Genomic DNA, 19,478 nt, shown 5'->3' with positions numbered 1-19,478 from the left:
TTGGGTCTTGGGTTTAAATCCCACCTTTGTCCATTGTACTTGTAACGTCACAGCATTAATGCGCAAACTGAGAAGTGTTCCTTAGTTGTAAGTTTACTACGTTAATTTATAACAATCTTCTGTAATGTGTAACACATTGATATTTAGCGTCATGTGACCTTCCTGTTATTTTACGGTCAATCATTGAGTGGCTATCGATTAATGATTAAAGGTTAGAACATAAAGGAAGTGATCACACGTCCCGTGCAGACTCATTTTCCTGCCCTTTCTACACTGTATACACCAGACTCCTTGCCAAGAACACTTTCCTGCCTTATATATGCCATATTCTGGTCAGAGAGGTCTGTATGTTCATTTATTAATGTAATTATATGTTTTTATTTATAATGCGCCAACACATTCTGCAGCAATCTAACATGGGATAATTTAAAATTTCAAAGAAAACTAATAATTTAATTGAATGCTTCCGCTGGATTATCTCTAAGGCCAGGGTCACACTTGCGAGTTCAATGCGAGAAATTTGCACAAGTTTCTCACATCATTTCACGGCACTGCCTCCGGCGGTTCGGACCGGAGCATTCAGCTGCATAGAAATACTCCGGTCCCGAGTGCCAGCGACAGTGCCAGGAATTGATGCGAGTTTCTCGCATTGAACTCACAAGTGTGACCCCGGCCTAATTGTTGAATGCATCAAAATATGTTTTTCTATTGACATACTGCCTCATTAAGATCACTTTGAATGAACAGTGCTTTCTGGTGTTTTTAGTCCTTCTTGTATTCTTACCCAACATGAGATGTTTGTTTTAGTCAATCATTTAAAAATACATAAAAAATAAAGTTTCTACAGATGTAGTCTTCTATATGGGTTAGAGCCTCATGAATACTTCTTTTTATAATCAGAGTCGGGATTAGGGGGCCAACTGTACAATTTCCCAGGGCCACCATCCTCGAGAGGGACACCAGTAATAACAGAGCAGAGAGGGTGGTTGTCCCAGGCCCAGGAACAAGGAGCCTCTTATTACTATATCAGCTTTAGAGCAGAGGGACATGGATTACTTGTGGCTGTTCTGTAAGCCACAGGTTGCTTTATAACTGCAGCCTACCAAACACCAAAATCACGCATAGGATGGTTGCGTCCTGGCATAGGTGGCGTGATGACACGATCATGTCGGCACCTTGTCGGTCAAATGCTAAATGTGCCAGTTGATCCAGGGAAAGGTGAGTATATAGGGTTTATTTTTTATTGTATAAGTCAGTACCTGTAGAGGAATGTGGGGACACTATACTGTATATAGCAGCCTTGGGACCCCATACTCTGTATAGGGTGCATGGGCCCCTACTATATATAGGAGCCCCATACTGTATGTGGGGAGCTGTAGTGGCCCTATACTTATATATAGGGAGTTTGGGGCGCTATTATACTGTTTTTGGGAGGCTGTGGGGAACATCATAATGTATATAGTGGGCTGTGTGGGCCCCATACTGTATATAGGGTGTGGGGGACATCCTACTTTGTTTTAGGGAGCTGTGGGGGTCCATACTGTGCATAGAAAGCTAGGCAAACATTATAGGCATTTTTATCAGCCAATTTTCTTTTGGCTGTAGGGGCTTCATACTGTGTACAGGGAGCCATGGGAAAAGTAAGCTTTATACAGAGGAATGTGGTGGCTCCATACTGTATATAGGAGCTGTGTGGGTCATTATGCAGTATATTATGACTGTGTGTCCAATACTGTATATAGGAGAGCTATGGGACCCATGATACCGTATATAGAGGAGCTGTGTGAACATTATGTTGTACATGGGGGAACTGTGGGGACATTATACTGTAAATAGGGAGCTGGGGTCCATCATACTGTATATAGAAAGCTGTTGGGATATCATACTGTACATGAAGAGCTGTGGTCGACATCATATTGTATATAGGGAAGCTGTGGGAGGACATAACACTGCATATAGGGAGCTGTGGGAAACATACTGTATAAAGGGTAGCTATGGGGGCTGTTGGAGCTTTAGTGGAATTATAACTTTTTAGGGGCACTAAGAGGAGAATTTTAAATGTATACTCCGCACTTAGGAGGCATTGTTACTTTATACGGGCACTCAGGGCATTATAAGTGTCAGAGGGCACACAAGGCATTATTACTATCTAGGGAAAAATCGGAACACTATTACTTACATTGAAGTGAAAGGCACATGATTTGCTTGCTACTTGCAACACAGGCAACATTTGCAACGCTGTGTCACACGTCGCATAATTAGGTGCAAGATTGCAATGTGACACAATGTAGACTAATCCCAAGATTTCATATTGACAGTAATATTTCACCTTGGTTTGCGAACCTTGTGGAAATTCCTTTACAGTTCATATAGAAAAGGTACCTTTTTCCTCTGTCAGTAAAAAAATGTGATGCTTTTTATTTCTTAAACATGAAGAACCTTGGTAGATTATTATGACTGTATATAATCGATTTCATAATTTTACAGTTCACAGCAGGGGAGTTACTATGGTCAGAAAGGAAAGGGGCCCAATCCCCAAGACACATATTTTGCCACCAGCCTCATCCCCCCCGAAAAAATAATTAAAATAACATCACAGAGTAGTATGAGCTGTGGGAAAGCACACATAATAGTTTTATCCTATTTAAGGAGGAAGAAAAGCTGGTATTGCTCACCTAGGGGATGGTGTGGTGGCCCTTTCATTTAAAATCGACCTACTGCTGCCTTGAAGCAGTCCTATGTAACACCCCAGATAACAGCAATAACATAGTGATAACTCTTAGTCTAAATATAAAAGATGTTACCTGCCGTCCTATGTAACACTACATATGACACAGTGATAACTGTCTGAGTCAGATAATGTAGTAGATGTAACATGCAATCCTATGTAACACTATAAACTCCAATGGCGTAACTAGAGTCCTATGGGCCCCAGTGCAAAATTTGGACCTGGCCTCCCACCAGCATGCTGTTCAGATGTTCGGGCTCATGGAATAACGGCCCCATCCTGGCCCCTATCCTAATGTCACCAGTCCTGGCCCCCTTCAAGTTATTATATCCACCATCTTGACCCCCTTACTGTAAAAATGTCCCCTCCCCTGTCTTGGCCCCATGCTGTAGTAATGTCCCTGCCTTGGCTCCCATGGTGTAATAATATCCCCCGTCCTGGCCCCATTCCTGTAGTAATGTCCTCTGTCCTGGCCCCCTTTATGTAGTAACGTCCCCTGTCTTGGCCCCACCCTGAAGTAATGTTCCCGTCTTGGCCCTCATCCTGTAATAATGTCCTCCGTCCTGGACTCCTTCCTGTAATAATGTCCCCAATCCTGGTCCCCTTCCTGTAATAATGTCCTGTGTCCTGACCAAAAATTATGGTTATTCCACAAAATATTGATTTCTGAACTCTTCCTGAGTTAAAACATTAGTATTATTGTTTCTAAATAATTCTGAACTTGTTTTCTTGCATTATTTGAGATCTGAAAGCACTGGGTTTTTTGTTTTTTTTTTGACCATTTTTCTTTGTCAGAAAAAAAAATAAAAATGTATTGCCTGGAACTTCGGAGACATGTTGTCAGAAGTTTATAGAATAAAATAATAACTTACATTTTGCTCAAAAATATAAATATAAAGAGAAAAATCAGACAAACTGAACATTTTGCAGTGGTCTCTTAATTTTCGCCAGAGCTGTACACTAGACCTTAATGGTTATTTATACAGTAGTAACTGCTATGTGTATTTATGAATTTAATAGAGATGTCGTATATACATAAATATAGAGACTCCAGTAGATGGAGGGTATGGGGACAGGCTGGATTCATGAGAGCCGCCACACTGACCAGAGATCTTGGAGCTCCAGGATCTCAGTCACTAAATCACTGAGTGTAATCTTTGACTACACTGTCAATATTGTACTAAGAAGCTGACTGCCAGTTATCATTCCTGACAGCTCTTCACCTACTACAGGTGGAGCGTCCTTGGTTCTTTATGTGCAGATACCATTCTGGACAGGTTGGACACAGGAAGCAGCAGGTTCTATAAGGGGCTGAGGAGAGGACTATCCAAGGAGGAGCTGCACTCACCAAGCAGCCTGAGTGCAGGCACTGAGAGGCTGGCGAGACAGCGCTGCTCAGCTACGCTGCATGGCAGTGACTTGTATTTAAACAAAATAAAACTTTATTTAAAATTGAAATGCAAAGCTCTAGGGATTTGTGACTTTGCACTTATGATTCAGGGCAGGCACATGCCCCAGATCGAAGTGCCTAGTGATGCCTTCGGTTCACAGTGAATGCGTTAGAATAGTGGACAATGGCTGTCACGTTCCTACCCCTGAAGACACCAATCGCGTTAATTTTGTGTAATGCGAATAGTGTTCTGTATCTTTTGTATATAATGTATCATGTGATGTTTTGCCTATGTCATGTATAGTGTATACCTTAGGGTAAGATGGCATCAATGTTTGGGACTAGCCTATTGTGGGAAGTGCTAAGTGATTGGACGAGTAACTGCTTCCTAAATAGTAAGATAGAGATAAGTTCAAGTTGAAGTAAAGGTACCGTCACATTAAGCGACGCTGCAGCGATCTAGACAACGATCCCGATCGCTGCAGCGTCGCTGTGTGGTCGCTGGAGAGCTGTCACACAGACAGCTCTCTAGCGACCAATGATCCCGAAGTCCCCGGGTAACCAGGGTAAACATCGGGTTACTAAGCGCAGGGCCGCGATTAGTAACCCGATGTTTACCCTGGTTACCGTTGTAAAAGTAAAAAAAAACACACTACATACTTACATTCCTGTCGCGTCCCCCGCCCTCAGCTTCTCTGCACTGCGTAAGTGCGCTGGCCGGAAAGCAGAGCGGTGACGTCACCGCTGTGCTTTGCTTTACGGCTGGCTGGCGCTGACACTGGGGGACGCAGGGAAGCTGACGCTGAGGAACGTGACAGGAATGTAAGTATGTTGTGTGTTTTTTTTTGCTTTTACATTGGTAACCAGGGTAAACATCAGGTTACTAAGCGCGGCCCTGCGCTTAGTAACCCGATATTTACCCTGGTTACCAGTGAAGACATCGCTGAATCGGCGTCACACACTCCGATTCAGCAATGTCAGCGGGAGTCCAGCGACGAAATAAATAAAGTCCTGGACTTTCCCCAGCGACCAACGATCTTCCAGCAGGGGCCTGATCGTTGGTCGCTGTCACACATAACGATTTCGTTAACGATATCGTTGCTACGTCACAAAAAGCAACAATATCGTTAACGATATCGTTATGTGTGACGGTACCTTAAGAAGTGTCTGTGAGCAATGATGCCATTTGAGTGAACTACGAGCTAAGAAAAGGAGACTAAGAGATAAGGGAGTTGCGCGACTTGGAACTGGCTAAAGAGAAAGAATGGCCTTCCACCGTCTCACGAGAAACCCTAAGCTTGGTGAACATCGAAGATAAACAGGACTGAGTTTGCGGTACTACTGGGTGGTCCTGAGCAATAGATCCAGGCTGCCAGTAGTGGCATAAATAGGACACGGAGCCACTGAGCGGGTACAGAGACTTGCTGATCAGGACAGTGGCGACAAGCTAGGCTGTGACATAGTAGGGTTAACCAGTGTGCTTCACAAGAACCTAGGTAGATTACAATGGGCGGAAGCCATGTGTGTGAAAATGTGTTACTCTGTGAAGAAAATGTCCATAAGACTTCGTACCTGCTACTCCTTGTACATAACCCTTATAAAGTCACCGTTAATTAAAGACTGTGGTTTAGAATGGAAGTCTCCATTATTGAACTTTAACACCTATGGTCCTGGCCGGGCACAAGGCCCTCACAGCACCAACACCCAGCAAGGACCCTTTTTTCCTGTGGAGTGCCAGGGCGACATGGAGGAGCAGCTCGCCCATAACTAATGCCCTCTGGCACCTCACAAATGCAGCCAATGCCTTGATCTTAAAAATGGGTTCTAGATACTGTATGCACCATTTAAAATCTGAATGGTTCATTAGGTTTTTTTTTCATTGTGTATGTATAAAATACAGTTTGTCTGTGATTTTTTTAAATAAACTGTTCAGAAAAAAAATAAAGCTAGCAACCCTGCCTGTACCTGTGTGTGTATATATATATATATATATATATATATATATATATATATATACAGTGGGGCAAAAAAGTATTTAGTCAGTCAGCAATAGTGCAAGTTCCACCACTTAAAAAGATGAGAGGCGTCTGTAATTTACATCATTGGTAGACCTCAACTATGGGAGACAAACTGAGAAAAAAAAATCCAGAAAATCACATTGTCTGTTTTTTTAACATTTTATTTGCATATTATGGTGGAAAATAAGTATTTGGTCAGAAACACAATTTCATCTCAATACTTTGTAATATATCCTTTGTTGGCAATGACAGAGGTCAAACGTTTTCTGTAAGTCTTCACAAGGTTGCCACACACTGTTGTTGGTATGTTGGCCCATTCCTCCATGCAGATCTCCTCTAGAGCAGTGATGTTTTTGGCTTTTCGCTTGGCAACACGGACTTTCAACTCCCTCCAAAGGTTTTCTATAGGGTTGAGATCTGGAGACTGGCTAGGCCACTCCAGGACCTTGAAATGCTTCTTACGAAGCCACTCCTTCGTTGCCCTGGCAGTGTGCTTTGGATCATTGTCATGTTGAAAGACCCAGCCACGTTTCATCTTCAATGCCCTTGCTGATGGAAGGAGGTTTGCACTCAAAATCTCACGATACATGGCCCCATTCATTCTTTCATGTACCCGGATCAGTCATCCTGGCCCCTTTGCAGAGAAACAGCCCCAAAGCATGATGTTTCCACCACCATGCTTTACAGTAGGTATGGTGTTTGATGGATGCAACTCAGTATTCTTTTTCCTCCAAACACGACAAGTTGTGTTTCTACCAAACAGTTCCAGTTTGGTTTCATCAGACCATAGGACATTCTCCCAAAGCTCCTCTGGATCATCCAAATGCTCTCTAGCAAACTTCAGACGGGCCCGGACATGTACTGGCTTAAGCAGTGGGACACGTCTGGCACTGCAGGATCTGAGTCCATGGTGGCGTAGTGTGTTACTTATGGTAGGCCTTGTTACATTGGTCCCAGCTCTCTGCAGTTCATTCACTAGGTCCCCCCGCGTGGTTCTGGGATTTTTGCTCACCGTTCTTTTGATCATTCTGACCCCACAGGGTGGGATTTTGCGTGGAGCCCCAGATCGAGGGAGATTATCAGTGGTCTTGTATGTCTTCCATTTTCTAATTATTTCTCCCACTGTTGATTTCTTTACTCCAAGCTGGTTGGCTATTGCAGATTCAGTCTTCCCAGCCTGGTGCAGGGCTACAATTTTGTTTCTGGTGTCCTTTGACAGCTCTTTGGTCTTCACCATAGTGGAGTTTGGAGTCAGACTGTTTGAGGGTGTGCACAGGTGTCTTTTTATACTGATAACAAGTTTAAACAGGTGCCATTACTACAGGTAATGAGTGGAGGAAAGAGGAGACTCTTAAAGAAGAAGTTACAGGTCTGTGAGAGCCAGAAATCTTGATTGTTTGTTTCTGACCAAATACTTATTTTCCACCATAATATGCAAAAAAAATGATAAAAAAACAGACAATGTGATCTTCTGGATTTTTTTTTCTCAGTTTGTCTCCCATAGTTGAGGTCTACCTATGATGTAAATTACAGACGCCTCTCATCTTTTTAAGTGGTGGAACTTGCACTATTGCTGACTGACTAAATACTTTTTTGCCCCACTGTATATATATATATATATATACATACAGGATGTAACGACTATCGCTACCACTAATCTGCCTCTTCCCTGGCAATGAAAGGACTCAGGGTGTGCATGCCGCTTCAGTGTCACTAATTGGTGATGAGCGAAGGTGTTATCCAAGCATGCTCTGGTGCTATTAGAGTATCTTGTGCGTGCTCGCTCGGATAATATGTTCGAGTCCCTGCGGCTGCATTTGTTGCGGCTGTTAGACAGCCATATCACATGCCGGGCTTGTTAACAGCCGCAAAACATGCAGCCGCAGGGACTCGAACATATTATCCGAGCACGTTCACTCCTCACTATTACTAATCAGTGATTCTGATGCAAGACTGATGATACACATGATGAGAGCATTATACTGCCTCTGTACAAATCCCTAGTTAGACCGCACATGGAGTACTTTGTCTAGTTTTGGGCACCGGTGCTCAGGAAGGATATAATGGAACTAGAGAGAGTACAAAGGAGGGCAACAAAATTAATAAAGGGGATGGGAGAACTACAATACCTAGATAGATTAGCGAAATTAGGATTATTTAGTGTAGAAAAAAGACGACTGAGGGGCGATCTAATAACCATGTATAAGTATATAAGGGGACAATACAAATATCTCGCTGAGGACTTGTTTATACCAAGGAAGGTGACGGGCACAAGGGGGCATTCTTTGCGTCTAAAGGAGAGAAGGTTTTTCCACCAATATAGAAGAGGATTCTTTACTGTTAGGGCAGTGAGAATCTGGAATTGCTTGCCTGAGGAGGTGGTGATGGCGAACTCAGTCGAGGGGTTCAAGAGAGGCCTGGATGTCTTCCTGGAGCAGAACAATATTGTATCATACAATTATTAGGTTCTGTAGAAGGACGTAAATCTGGGGATTTATTATGATGGAATATAGGCTGAACTGGATGGACAAATGTCTTTTTTCGGCCTTACTAACTATGTTACTATGTTACTATGATACAAAGATGCACTAAAAGGCCTCACTATCATTCTGTACTGGTTCAGAATTTTTATTTTTTTTAAGCTAAAATCAGAAGAATAAATATATAATAGAATATGTAATAGTAATAGACACAGTGAGTTATTGAGTAAAAGTATGTGCACCCTGTAATGCATTTATCAGTAACAAACAGTTACCACTAGGAGGTGCTCTAGCTTCAGCAATTGCAAATAGAGGTTTTACTTGTAAACACGGAAACAACTTTTGGAACACTGCTCATATTACATGACAAGGGGGCATGAAAACAGGTGAGTTACTTACGCCAGTGCAAGGCACAGAAATCCTCAGCTCTAGTCATAAGCAAGTCAGATATCCTATTTTCTGCAATGGTAGTAATCAAGAGACCATTGTAGCTTGTAAAAAGGGATACTTTTCAGATTTGTTTATAAAGTGCAAATTCTGTTAGTGCACTGTCCCCCACATATTAAGATATATTTTTGGTCCTAAATAGACACACACTCTGTCCCAGCTCTGGTCTGTAGTGCGTGTACTTCAAGACAAAATCTAGTGCTAGATTTTGATTAACCCCTCTGTGACCTTAGACGTACTATCCCGTCGAGGTGCCCTGGGCTTATCTGACCCTGGACGGGATAGTACGTCATAGCCGATCGGCCGCGCTCACGGGGGGAGCGCGGCCGATCGCGGCCGGGTGTCAGCTGCTTATCGCAGCTGACATCCGGCACTATGTGCCAGGAGCGGTCACGGACCGCCCCCGGCACATTAACCCCTGGCACACCGCGATCAAAGATGATCGCGGTGTGCCGGCGGTGCAGGGAAGCATCGCGCAGGGAGGGGGCTCCCTGCGGGCTTCCCTGAGCCCCCCGCAGCAACGCGATGTGATCGCGTTGCTGCGAGGGTCTCCTCACCTCTCTCCCTGCTCGAGCCCCGGATCCAAGATGGCCGCGGATCCGGGTCCTGCAGGGAGGGAGGTGGCTTCACAGAGCCTGCTCAGAGCAGGCACTGTGAAGCCTGCAGTGCTGCATGTCAGATCAGTGATCTGACAGAGTGCTGTGCAAACTGTCAGATCACTGATCTGTGATGTCCCCCCCTGGGACAAAGTAAAAAAGTAAAAAAAAAATTTTCCAAATGTGTAAAAAAAATAAAAAAAAATATTCCAAAATAATGAAAAAAAAAAAAAAATATTATTCCCATAAATACATTTCTTCATCTAAATAAAAAAAAAAAACCAATAAAAGTACACATATTTAGTATCGCCGCGTCCGTAACGACCCGACCTATAAAACTGTCCCACTAGTTAACCCCTTCAGTAAACACCGTAAGAAAAAAAAAAAAAAAACAAGGCAAAAAACAACGCTTTATTATCATACCGCCGAACAAAAAGTGGAATAACACGCGATCAAAAGGAGAGATATAAATAACCATGGTACCGCTGAAAGCGTCATATTGTCCCGCAAAAAAAGAGCCGCCATATAGCATCATCAGCAAAAAAATAAAAAAGTTATAGTCCTGAGAATAAAGCGATGCAAAAATAATTATTTTTTCTGTAAAATAGTTTTTATCGTATAAAAGCACCAAACCATAAAAAATTGATATAAATGAGGTATCGCTGTAATCGTACTGACCCGAAGAATAAAACTGATTTATCAATTTTACCAAACGCGGAACGGTATAAACGCCTCCCCCAATAGAAATTCATGAATAGCTGGCTTTTGGTCATTCTTCCTCACAAAAATCGGAATAAAAAGCGATAAAAAAATGTCACGTGCCCAAAAATGTTTTCAATAAAAACGTCAACTCGTCCCGCAAAAAACAAGACCTCACATGACTCTGTGGACCAAAATATGGAAAAATTATAGCTCTCAAAATGTGGTATTGCAAAAAATATTTTTTGCAATAAAAAGGGTCTTTCAGTGTGTGACGGCTGCCAATCATAAAAATCCGCTAAAAAACTCGCTATAAAAGTAAATCAAACCCCCCTTCATCACCCCCTTAGTTAGGGAAAAATAAAAAAAAATGTATTTATTTCCATTTTCCCATTAGGGCTAGGGTTAGGGCTAGGGTTAGGGCTAGGGTTAGGGCTAGGGTTAGGGCTAGGGCTAGGGTTAGGGCTAGGGTTAGGGTTAGGGCTAGGGTTAGGGCTAGGGTTAGGGCTAGGGTTAGGGCTAGGGCTAGGGTTAGGGCTAGGGTTAGGGCTAGGGTTAGGGCTAGGGTTAGGGCTAGGGTTAGGGCTAGGGTTAGGGCTAGGGTTAGGGTTAGGGCTAGGGTTAGGGCTAGGATTAGGGTTAGGGTTAGGGTTGGGGCTACAGTTAGGGTTGGGGCTAAAGTTAGGGTTAGGGTTTAGATTACATTTACAGTTGGGAATAGGGTTGGGATTAGGGTTAGGGGTGTGTCAGGGTTAGAGGTGTGGTTAGGGTTACCGTTGGAATTAGGGTTAGGGGTGTGTTTAGATTAGGGTTTCAGTTATAATTGGGGGGTTTCCACTGTTTCGGCACATCAGGGGCTCTCCAAACACGACATGGCGTCCGATCTCAATTCCAGCCAATTCTGCGTTGAAAAAGTAAAACAGTGCTCCTTCCCTTCCGAGCTCTCCTGTGTGCCCAAACAGGGGTTTACCCCAACATATGGGGTATCAGCGTACTCAGGACAAATTGGACAACAACTTTTGTGGACCAATTTCTCCTGTTACCCTTGGGAAAATACAAAACTGGGGGCTAAAAAATAATTTTTGTGGGAAAACAAAAAGATTTTTTATTTTCACGGCTCTGCGTTATAAACTGTAGTGAAACACTTGGGGGTTCAAAGTTCTCACAACACATCTAGATAAGTTCATTGAGGGGTCTAGTTTCCAATATGGGGTCACTTGTGGGGGGTTTCTACTGTTTAGGTACATTAGGGGCTCTGCAAACGCAATGTGACGCCTGCAGACCAATCCATCTAAGTCTGCATTCCAAATGATGCTCCTTCCCTTCCGAGCCCTCCCATGCGCCCAAACGGTGGTTCCCCCCCACATATCGGGTATCAGCGTACTCAGGACAAATTGGACAACAACATTTAGGGTCCAATTTCTCCTGCTAACCTTGGAAAAATACAAAACTGGGGGCTAAAATATAATTTTTGTGGAAAAAAAAATATTTTTTATTTGCATGGCTCTGCGTTATAAACTGTAGTGAAATACTTGGGGGTTCAAAGCTCTCACAACACATCAAGATGAGTTCCTTAGGGGGTCTACTTTCCAAAATGGTGTCACTTGTGGGGGGTTTCTACTGTTTAGGTACATTAGGGGCTCTGCAAACGCAATGTGACGCCTGCAGACCATTCCATCTAAGTCTGCATTCCAAATGGCGCTCCTTCCCTTCCGAACCCTCCCATGCGCCCAAACGGTGGTTCCCCCCCACATATGGGGTATCAGCGTACTCAGGACAAATTGGACAACAACTTTTGTGGTCCAATTTCTCCTGTTACCCTAGGGAAAATACAAAACTGGGGGCTAAAAAATAATTTTTGTGGGAAAAAAATTTTGTTTTATTTTTATGGCTCTGCATTATAAACTTCTGTGAAGCCCTTGGTGGGTCAAAGTGCTCACCACACATCCAGATAAGTTCCTTAGGGGGTCTACTTTCCAAAATGGTGTCACTTGTGGGGGGTTTCAATGTTTAGGCACATCAGTGGCTCTCCAAACGCAACATGGCGTCCCATCTCAATTCCTGTCAATTTTGCATTGAAAAGTCAAACGGCGCTCCTTCCCTTCCGAGCTCTCCCATGCGCCCAAACAGTGGTTTACTGCCACATATGGGGTATCAGCGTACTCGGGACAAATTGGACAACAACTTTTGAGGTCCAATTTCTTCTCTTACCCTTGGAAAAATAAAAAATTGGGGGCAAAAATATAATTTTTGTGAAAAAATATGATTTTTTATTTTTACGGTTCTGCATTATAAACTTCTGTGAAGCACTTGGTGGGTCAAAGTGCTCACCACACCTCTAGATAAGTTCCTTAGGGGGTCTACTTTCCAAAATGGTGTCACTTGTGGGGGGTTTCAATGTTTAGGCACATCAGTGGCTCTCCAAACGCAACATGGCGTCCCATCTCAATTTCTGTCAATTTTGCATTGAAAAGTCAAACTGCGCTCCTTCCCTTCCGAGCTCTCCCATGCGCCCAAACAGTGGTTTACTGCCACATATGGGGTATCAGCGTACTCAGGACAAATTGGACAACAACTTTTGAGGTCCAATTTCTTCTCTTACCCTTGGAAAATAAAAAATTGGGGGCAAAAATATAATTTTTGTGAAAAAATATGATTTTTTATTTTTACGGTTCTGCATTATAAACTTCTGTGAAGCACTTGGTGGGTCAAAGTGCTCACCACACATCCAGATAAGTTCCTTAGGGGGTCTACTTTCCAAAATGGTGTCACTTGTGGGGGGTTTCAATGTTTAGGCACATCAGTGGCTCTCCAAACGCAACATGGCGTCCCATCTCAATTCCTGTCAATTTTGCATTGAAAAGTCAAATAGCGCTCCTTCCCTTCCGAGCTCTCCCATGCGCCCAAACAGTGGTTTACTGCCACATATGGGGTATCAGCGTACTCAGGACAAATTGGACAACAACTTTTTGGGTCCAATTTCTCCTGTTACCCTTGGTAAAATAAAACAAATTGGAGCTGAAGTAAATTTTTTGTGTAAAAAAGTTAAATGTTCATTTTTATTTAAACATTCCAAAAATTCCTATTAAACACCTGAAGGGTTAATAAACTTCTTGAATGTGGTTTTGAGCACCTTGAGGGGTGCAGTTTTTAGAATGGTGTCACACTTGGGCATTTTCTATCATATAGACCCCTCAAAATGACTTCAAATGAGACGTGGTCCCTAAAAAAAAATGGTGTTGTAAAAATGAGAAATTGCTGGGTCAACTTTTAACCCTTATAACTCCCTAACAAAAAAAAAAATTGGTTCCAAAATTATGCTGATGTAAAGGAGACATGTGGGAAATGTTACTTATTAAGTATTTTGTGTGACATATCTCTGTGATTTAATTGCATAAAAATTCAAAGTTTGAAAATTGCGAAATTTTCAAAATTTTCGCCAAATTTCCGTTTTTTTCACAAATAAACGCAGGTACTATCAAAGAAATTTTACCACTATCATGAAGTACAATATGTCACGAGAAAACAATGTCAGAATCACCAGGATCCGTTGAAGCGTTTCGGAGTTATAACCTCATAAAGGGACAGTGGTCAGAATTGTAAAAATTGGCCTGGTCATTAACGTGCAAACCACCCTTGGGGGTAAAGGGGTTAATATGTTGTAGCAGCCTACACCAATTCATAGGTTTGGACTGGCCCATGGAAAAGCAGGTCAATTCCCCGATGGGCCCCTGTGCAGCAGTGCAGTAACCAACGGCCCATTCGAGCACTGTTTGACGCAGTACACTTATTACAACATGTAAAGAAAATGATAGGATCTCTTCATTCATTTAACAAACTCCCCAGTTTCTTATTTTATTTAAGCAAACGCCGTTTGTTAGCAAGATTCAGATAATATTGTATATACCAGAGAGAATATAACTTCATTTTTTCCCTGTAGCCACTGCTCTACTAAGGTAGGCAGTCATGATTAAAATGTTATTTACCTGCGGATTACCACTATATCTACAGGTAAATATTGTTTTAGGAGATGTTAGATTTTGTTTAACTTTACAGGTTATTAATATAAAAGATGAGTTAGCTGGTGGTGAAGTACATGTTTCCTTGGTCGAAATCATTCATTGCCAGCCTGATCAATTATAAGGGTCAAGCGGAAATTATGAAAGTTTAATCGTGTTTGTCTAGTGGCTAGACCAACCTTGTGTCACAAACCACTGAAATCCATCCCTCAAGTGGTTTCATGCCCAGGGTCTAAAAACCATACAGCATTTTTTAAGCTTTGCTAATTTATTCCATTTTCCATCTTTGGTGGCACCTGTTATGGCTTTCACCAGAAAGGGAGTTAAAGTGGTTATCCACCCCTGACATTTTTTCAGAAAGCGTCCACTATAGAATAAAATATATTTACCTTACCGATCTCCTATAGTTACTCTTCCAAGGTTACTCTGGTCCCCCTACTTGTCTATATACTTACTACTTTTTCTAAACAGATAATTACTACCACCCACCATTGACTTGCTAGTTAGTGCTGCAGCCAGTGAATTTCAGGAGTGAAAAGCCTTTGAAAGGTAGGATAACACTACCAATTACTCCACATCCAAGGAAAAGGGTCTGATTAGTCTGATCAATGTTTAATCAGAGTGACATCTCCTGCTTCTGCTGGAGTGCCCCGTCAGGGCAAGGGGTTACTCGGTACCGGGTCCGATGTTCACAGGGGGATGTCACAGTGGCTGACCCAGTACGTGGCCCTCGGACATCCGTATAAAAGGAAAAGGTCTTTAAAGGGTTAAGGTTTATGTCCGTGACACCACCTGTGGTATTCGTTCAGGGTGACCGACGCTGCTTTAAGGGGTCAGCTGGGGTGATGTTATGGCAGCTAGATGGTATACCTTCCCACAGGTGAAGTATATCCCCAGGGCTTCCCAGTGTGTAGATGGTGAATGATGAGAGGTGCAGTGAAGAACGAGGACACAAGATTGCAGTCTCTTTACCTTGTTTACTGTTGGTTTCAGTAGCCAAAGTCCAGGGCTTCAGATCACGGGGCAGGTAGAGTCCGGCCGGTTTGGAGGCAATTCCAGAGTCCCCTTGTCCAGGTGGAAATCAATAGCCTTCCCTTGCGCTGTAGTGGTGTAGTCCCTTACTGCATAAGCTTCAAATAAGGTCCTCTCAGATGTTGCGTCTCTCTCTCTCTCTTTGTGCTCCATAGTCGGATAGGACAAAAGCCGTATGGCGGTTTATTGGGACTCTAGCATGCCCCAGCCTCTGAGGGGTGCCACCATACCTACTGGGTGTGGGTTTGGACAGGTAACGTGCAATATGCTGTCCTGTCGGTCTCTGAAGTAAGGCATAGAGGTCCTTACTACCTCGGTGTTTTGGCTACCGGCATTATCTGCACCTCAGAAGGAGGCAGCCTGCTCGGGGCTGGTCCCCTTCTGGTATCCTCTCCTGTGCTTTGCTTTCCTGCACGCTCACTGCAACATATTCTGCTTTCTGAAATGTCTCCTTCCTGGAGCTGTAGCACTTCAGGCTACACGGCTCCTCTGGTTCCTTTCCCTCTGTCTCTCTGACAGGAACTGAACTCTTTCCCTACAGATCAGGATGTTCTTATAGGGGAGTTCACCTTAAACAGGTTTAGAGCTCCCCCTTCTGGTCTGGAGTGTGAACATGTTGCATGCATTGTGTTACCTGACAAAGAGTTCTCCTTCGTTGCCTCCAAACGTAACATCACTCTCCCCGTGAGGAAAGCAACATTACTGTGACGACCAGGACCCTGGGGCGCCTCACTCGCACAGATCCATAGACTTGCATTGCCAATTTTGATCCATCCCTCAGATCAAAATTGTACATGTCCGAAAAAAACTGAATATGTGCACAGCCCCATAGATTATAATAGGTACGAGTGCTATCCATGAAAACCACAGATAGCACTCGTACAAGAAAATCGATCCTGTGCACAAGCCCTTATGCTGAACACTGGACTTAAAGGGACACTGTCACCTGAATTTGGAGGGAACAATCTTCAGCCATGGAGGCGGGGTTTTTGGGTGTTTGATTCACCCTTTCCTTACCCGCTGGCTGCATGCTGGCTGCAATATGGCACCTTCCTTCTCTTAAAGGGACACTCACCTGAATTTGGAGGGAACACGCCTTGCGCAGGCGTATACTATGGAGGACAGAGAATGAACTTCAATCCAATATTGCAGCCAGCATGCAGCCAGCGGGTAAGGAAAGGGTGAATCAAACACCCAAAAACCCCGCCTCCATGGCTAAAGATTGTTCCCTCCAAATTCAGGTGACAGTGTCCCTTTAAGAGAAGGAAAGTGCCTTCTTGAAAGTAAAGCATGCCTTTTCCTTGACCTCAACTCTTTATTGATCTAACCCCTCTAAAGAAGGGCATAAGCATAGTGGGTGAAGGGAACACAGTCTTACCAAATGGTCACATTGGCCCACAAAAGATCAATACTTTTAAAGACCGTTGATAGTTATGGACTCTGCTGGAGATTTTGTGTTTGGACCCAAGGTTCATGTTATGCCACTGCCTTTAGACTTTTCTTGGAGGTGGGCACTTTATCTATGAGATCTGGACAGGTCTCATCCAGAAAATATAAGGGTAGGACTCTATGGTGTAGCTTTTTCTCAAAGGCATTTGAGCTATTACATCAGTGACAGAAAGCTTCTAATGATAAAGTGGAAGTGGAGGCATCTTTTGGGAGGGAATTCAACATCAGCTGATCTGCATCAAGTATTTTCATGTCCCCCAGATTCCTCAATGATTGAATGCTCTCCAAATACATTTGTTTGTTTTTATTCCTTTGTCACTTTGTTGTCGATGATATGAAAATTAACCAGACAGTGATGTATTCATTATTGAACAATAAGATATATACAATGCATTATTGAACCTTGTATTTTGCTTGCAGCTTCTGTCAGGCTTAAAATTGTTTCCTAGTGAAGGACTTTTGTTATGTCGAATTTGCAGATGATACAAAACTATGTAAAGCAGTTAATACAAGAGAAGGCAGTATTCTGCTACAGATGGATCTGGATAAGTTGGAGACTTGGGCTGAAAGGTGGCAGATGAGGTTTAACAATGATAAATGTAAGGTTATACACATGGGAAGAAGGAATCAATATCACCATTACACACTGAACGGGAAACCACTGTGTAAATCTGACAGGGAGAAGGACTTGGGGATCCTAGTTAATGATAAACTTACCTGGAGCAGCCAGTGCCAGGCAGCAGCTGCCAAGGCAAACAGGATCATGGGGTGCATTAAAAGAGGTCTGGATACTCATGATGAGAGCATTATACTGCCTCTGTACAAATCCCTAGTTAGACCGCACATGGAGTACTGTGTCCAGTTTTGGGCACCGGTGCTCAGAAAGGATATAATGGAACTAGAGAGAGTACAAAGGAGGGCAACAAAATTAATAAAGGGGATGGGAGAACTACAATACCCAGATAGATTAGCGAAATTAGGATTATTTAGTGTAGAAAAAAGACGACTGAGGGGCGATCTAATAACCATGTATAAGTATATAAGGGGACAATACAAATATCTCGCTGAGGATCTGTTTATACCAAGGAAGGTGACGGGCACAAGGGGGCATTCTTTGCGTCTGGAGGAGAGAAGGTTTTTCCACCAACATAGAAGAGGATTCTTTACTGTTAGGGCAGTGAGAATCTGGAATTGCTTGCCTGAGGAGTGTTGTGAATTCTGTGGCCAAGCTCCCTCCTGTGGTCGTGAGTGGTACTGCGGCTGGTTCTGTCTATAAGCTTCCTTTGGTGGATGAGAGTGGTACTGCGGCTTCTGAGTTTCCTTCCTCAGGTGATGAGGTTAAGTCGTTAGGTGCTGCTCTATTTAACTCCACCTGGTGCTTTGATCCTGGCCTCCAGTCAATGTTCTAGTATTGGTCTTACTTCCTCCTGGATCGTTCCTGTGGCCTCTCTATCCTGCATTAGCTAAGTTCTGCTTGTGTTATTTTTGTTTGCTATATTTTCTGTCCAGCTTGCTATATTGGTTTTTCTTGCTTGCTGGAAGCTCTGAGACGCAGAGGGAACACCTCCGTACCGTTAGTCGGTGCGGAGGGTCTTTTTGCCCCTCTGCGTGGTTGTTTGTAGGTTTTTGTGTTGACCGCAAAGCTATCTTTCCTATCCTCGGTCTATTCAGTAAGTCGGGCCTCACTTTGCTAAATCTATTTCATCTCTGTGTTTGTATTTCATCTTTACTCACAGTCATTATATGTGGGGGGCTGCCTTTTCCTTTGGGGAATTTCTCTGAGGCAAGGTAGGCTTATTTTTCTATCTTCAGGGCTAGTTAGTTTTTCAGGCTGTGCCGAGTTGCATAGGGAGCGTTAGGCGCAATCCACGGCTACCTCTAGTGTGGTGTGTTAGGATTAGGGATTGCGGTCAGCAGAGTTTCCACGTCTCAGAGCTCGTCCTATGTTTTTGGTAAATGTCAGGTCACCTTGTGTGCTCTGAACTTCAAGGTCCATTGTGGTTCTGATTTACCTGTTCATAACAGTACTGGAGGCCCAAAGTACTAATGCTTCTCAATAGAGGGAAAAGAGAAGTTCTGAGACCATTTTTTTTTCTTTGCACTGTGTTCTGTCTTTCTTTTCCCCTTTACATCAGGGTGGTTCAGAACACAGGTGTGGACATGGACATTCAGGGTCTGTCCTCTTTGATGGATAATCTCACTATAAGAGTACAGAACATTCAAGATTTAGTGGTTCAGAATCCTATGTTAGCACCTAAAATTTCTATTCCTGAGCTATTTATTGTCAGAAGTTTAGAAAGTGGTCGGTGCTCACTCAATGGAATGAATGTGCGCTGGCAGCTATTTTCAGAAAGGGTCTCTCTGAAGCCCTTAAGGATGTCATGGTGGGATTTCATATGCCTGCTTGTCTGAATGTGTCTATGTCTTTTGCCATTCAGATCGGTCGACGCTTGCGTGAGCGTAAATCTGTGCACCATTTGGCGGTATTATCTGAGCATAAACCTGAGCCTATGCAGTGCGATAGGACTTTGATCAGAGCTGAAAGGCAAGAACACAGACGTCGGAATGGGCTGTGTTTCTACTGTGGTGATTCCACTCATGCTATCTCCGATTGTCCTAA

At 43.2% G+C, this 19,478-nt stretch overlaps 1 protein-coding gene across 2 annotated transcripts in view; it reads left to right on the top strand.

The window, feature by feature from the left end:
• The first annotated feature begins 253 nt into the window (after positions 1-253).
• The window catches only part of LOC138670457 (uncharacterized), a 64,148-nt gene continuing 44,923 nt past the window's right edge, over positions 254-19,478 (top strand). Inside the window, exon 1 of one of the 2 annotated variants that reach the window (XM_069757825.1) lies at positions 254-341. Coding sequence is in view for 1 of the 2 variants with exons in the window: in XM_069757824.1 (XP_069613925.1) it covers positions 8,980-9,002 (23 nt within the window). In the remaining variant the exon portion in view is untranslated. Of the gene's footprint in view, positions 342-8,961; positions 9,003-19,478 lie in introns of those variants that run through there. The other variant, XM_069757824.1, reaches the window with a different exon arrangement.

Source organism: Ranitomeya imitator, chromosome 3, assembly GCF_032444005.1.
Source record: "Ranitomeya imitator isolate aRanImi1 chromosome 3, aRanImi1.pri, whole genome shotgun sequence".
In the NCBI taxonomy this organism is placed as follows: Eukaryota; Metazoa; Chordata; class Amphibia; order Anura; family Dendrobatidae; genus Ranitomeya; species Ranitomeya imitator.
The sequence above is the reverse complement of the archived record's forward strand: the minus strand, read 5'-3'. Positions and strand labels throughout refer to the sequence as shown.